Source organism: Rhinopithecus bieti, unplaced genomic scaffold, assembly GCF_001698545.2.
Source record: "Rhinopithecus bieti isolate Rb0 unplaced genomic scaffold, ASM169854v2 scaffold_33432, whole genome shotgun sequence".
Lineage (NCBI taxonomy): Eukaryota > Metazoa > Chordata > Mammalia > Primates > Cercopithecidae > Rhinopithecus > Rhinopithecus bieti.
This window is the reverse complement of record NW_016814481.1, coordinates 342,797-346,029: the sequence shown is the minus strand read 5'-3', so window position 1 is coordinate 346,029 and position 3,233 is coordinate 342,797. Positions and strand designations below refer to the sequence as shown.

The 3,233-nt window shown below is 51.4% G+C and overlaps 1 protein-coding gene across 3 annotated transcripts in view; it reads right to left on the bottom strand.

The window, feature by feature from the left end:
* ZSWIM4 (zinc finger SWIM-type containing 4) overlaps positions 1–3,233 on the bottom strand; it is a 43,267-nt gene that overhangs the window by 30,301 nt on the left and 9,733 nt on the right. For all 3 annotated transcript variants that reach the window (XM_017851268.1, XM_017851269.1, XM_017851270.1), the window contains exon 3: positions 2,731–3,087. In XM_017851268.1, the coding sequence (XP_017706757.1) occupies positions 2,731–3,087 (357 nt within the window). The remainder of the gene's footprint in view (positions 1–2,730; positions 3,088–3,233) is intronic.

Here is a 3,233-nt window from a genome sequence, read left to right as displayed (position 1 = left end):
CCGTCCATCCATCCATCCATCCATCCATCCATCCATGCATCCATCCATCCATCCATCCATCCATCCATCCACGTATCCATCCATCCATCCATGCATCCATCCATCCATGCATCCATCCATCCATCCATGCATCCATCCATCCATCCAACCATCCATGCATCCATCCATGCATCCATCCATCCATGGATCCATCCATCCATCCATCCATCCATCCATCCATCCATCCATCCTGTCCAAAACACTACCAGCTCATTCATCCATTTGCTCATTTATCCACTGAGTCATCCATCCAATCCATCTATCTCATCCGTAATAATATTCATCCATCCATCCATCCATCCATCCACCCACCCATCTTGTCCAAAACACCAGGAGCTCATTCATCCATTTGTTCATTCATCCATTTACTTATCCATTCAATCCACTCATCTATCTCTCCTGAAACACTACACATCCATCCATCTACCCATCCACCCATTCATTTACCCATCCCACTCAAAACACCACCCACCCATCTGTTTACTCACCTGTCTCATCTGAAACACCACGTGCTCATCCACCCCCACCCAAGTCATGACAGTCTCTATCTACTTGGCTGTGTCTCCCATATTCATACCCCTTAAACAACCACCTACCCCATCAGTCCATCATCCACCTTACCCATAATTCCCACCCATCTACTCATCTTATTGATCTATCTGCCCACTCACCCCTTTTAACTTTCCAATCCATGTGAACCAACCACTCAGAATACCCACCCTCCCATTTGTCCACTGACTCACACAAGTACACTATCCACCCCACCTAATAACTATCATCCAATAACTAACCCTAGTTATCTAGGTGATAACTATTAGTTATCACCCAGTAACTAGCCCTAACTCTCTATTCTTCCATTAAACCATCCATTCATTATCAAACCATCCATTCATATGTACCTCTCAAAACACCCACTATCCCATTCGTCCATCCATCCACCCTACACAAAGCGCCCGCCCACTCGGCCCACCCACCATGTTGATCCACATATATGAACCTTCCATTCACCCATCTACTCACTCCCAATCCATGTACCCATTGGATCTTTCATTCTTTCACTGACTTCATCTGTCCACCACTATCAGTCTACCTTAAGCCCACTAGTCAAAGCCCTCCCCACCCAACCACTTATCCTCACCTCCAATCACCATCAATTCCGGTCTTCCGGTCTTCCCTTCTTTTTTTTTTTTTTTTTTTTTTGTCAGGGTCTCAGTCTGTCATCAGGTTGGAGTTTTAGTGGTGTGATCATAGCTGACTGCAGCCTTTACCTCCCAGGCTCGTGATCCTCCCATCTCAGCTTCCCAAGTATCTACAGGCGTGCATGTGCCATCACACCCAGCTACTTCTGTTTATTTTTTGTAGCTCATTATTTTGCCCAGGCTGGTCTTGAACTGCTGGTCTCAAGTGATCCTCCTTCCTCAGCCTCCCAAAATGCTGGGATTACATGTATGAGCCACCATACTTGGCTTCCAATTCCCATTCACCTAACGGCATTCTTAATATCCCATCCAGGCCGGGCATGGTGGCTCACGCCTGTAATCCCAGGACTTTGGGAGGCTGAGGCAGGTGGATCACCTGAGGTCAGGAGTTCAAGAGCAGCCTGGCCAACATGGTGAAACCCCCATCTCTACAAAAATACAAAAATTAGCCGGGCATCATGGTGTGCGTCTGTAATCCCAGCTACTTGGGAGGCTGCGACAGGAGAATTGTTTGAACCCAGGAGGCAAACTGCACCACTGCACTCCAGCTTGGGTGACAGAGGAAGACTCGATCTCAAAAAAAAAAAAAAAAAAAAATCCCCCACCCACCCATTCGTTTTCCACACCATCAGTTGCCCCAGCGCCTGATCATGAACACTTTTTTCTTTTTGGAGACAGGGTCTCACTTTATCTCCCAGGCTGGAGTGCAGTGGCATGATCTCAGCTCACTGCAACCTCCGCCTCCCGGGTTCAAGCAATTCTCCTACCTCAGCCTCCTGAGCGGCTGGGACTACAGGCACCCGCCACTACGCCTGGCTAATTTTTGTATTTTGGTAGAGATGGGGTTTTGCCATGTTGTCCAGGCTGGTCTCGAACTCCTGACCTCAACTGATCCACCCACCTCGGCCTCCCAAAGTGCTAGGATTACAGGTGTGAGCCCCTGTGCCCGGCCAATCATGAACACTTTCTGTGCCCACCCAGCACCTCCCTCCGTCATCCATCCATGCCTCCACCTTCTACTCATCTTCCCCATCCTAGCTAGGCAGCCCAAGCCCCTCAGAACCCCCCAAACCCTCTCAGCCCTCACCACACCTCCTGGTGTATCCCCTCACCCATAACTCCTCTGACATCCACAAATGTCCCACATTCCCTTCATGTCCCCCTCCTCTCCTCCCACACCCAGGATGCTCCATCGATTGACACCCCCAGCCCTGGGGCTGGACCTCCCACTTGCCCTCTAACGCAGGCTCTCCCCTCCTGCCCTCGCCCTCCGCCCATAGGCTGATTTGCAACTACTCATCCGTCCTGTGGCCAGATGATATCTGGGATCTGCCACTCACCAGGTGGATGACCTCAGATGATGCAGGCCATGGCACGTTTTCCGACCCCGCCCCCACAACTTCCTGTAAGTGACCAGTGCTGGGCACATAGCAAGTGGCGTGGCTGTGCGCTTGGGCATCCTCTCCCCACCAGACCCCCGGGGTGCCCTTACCATGCACCAAGTTGATCTCAGAGCCCAGCAGGAGGATCTCATCAGCCAAGCGCTGAGCAGTGGGCAGCACCTCAGTGTGGTGGGCGCTGATGAGGTACTGCACGAACTTCTGCAGCTGGTCCCGGTTCATCTGGGAGAGCGTCTCGGAGATGGGCAGCCGTAGCTCCACCTGGCGGGCATGCCGAATGCGGTACAGGGACAGGGCCACGACGTGGGCGCAGTAGAAGAGGTCGCGGTTGTCACAGCCGCAGCTCACGGACGTGATCTTGCAGCGATCAAAGCTGATAGAGACGTGGTAGAGGCGCTCGGGCTCTCCAGGACCCCCTGGCTCACGGATGTTTCCGCTCAGATGGAATCCTAAGATCAAAGCCAAACTGTCGCATCTGTGTCATCCCAGAGACAGGAGGTGTTTGTGACGCACAGCAAGACCCAGTTGCAAAGCCCAGCCAAGTCACTTCACTAGTGCAAGTCACTTCACTCTCTTTGCTTTTTTTTTTTTTTTT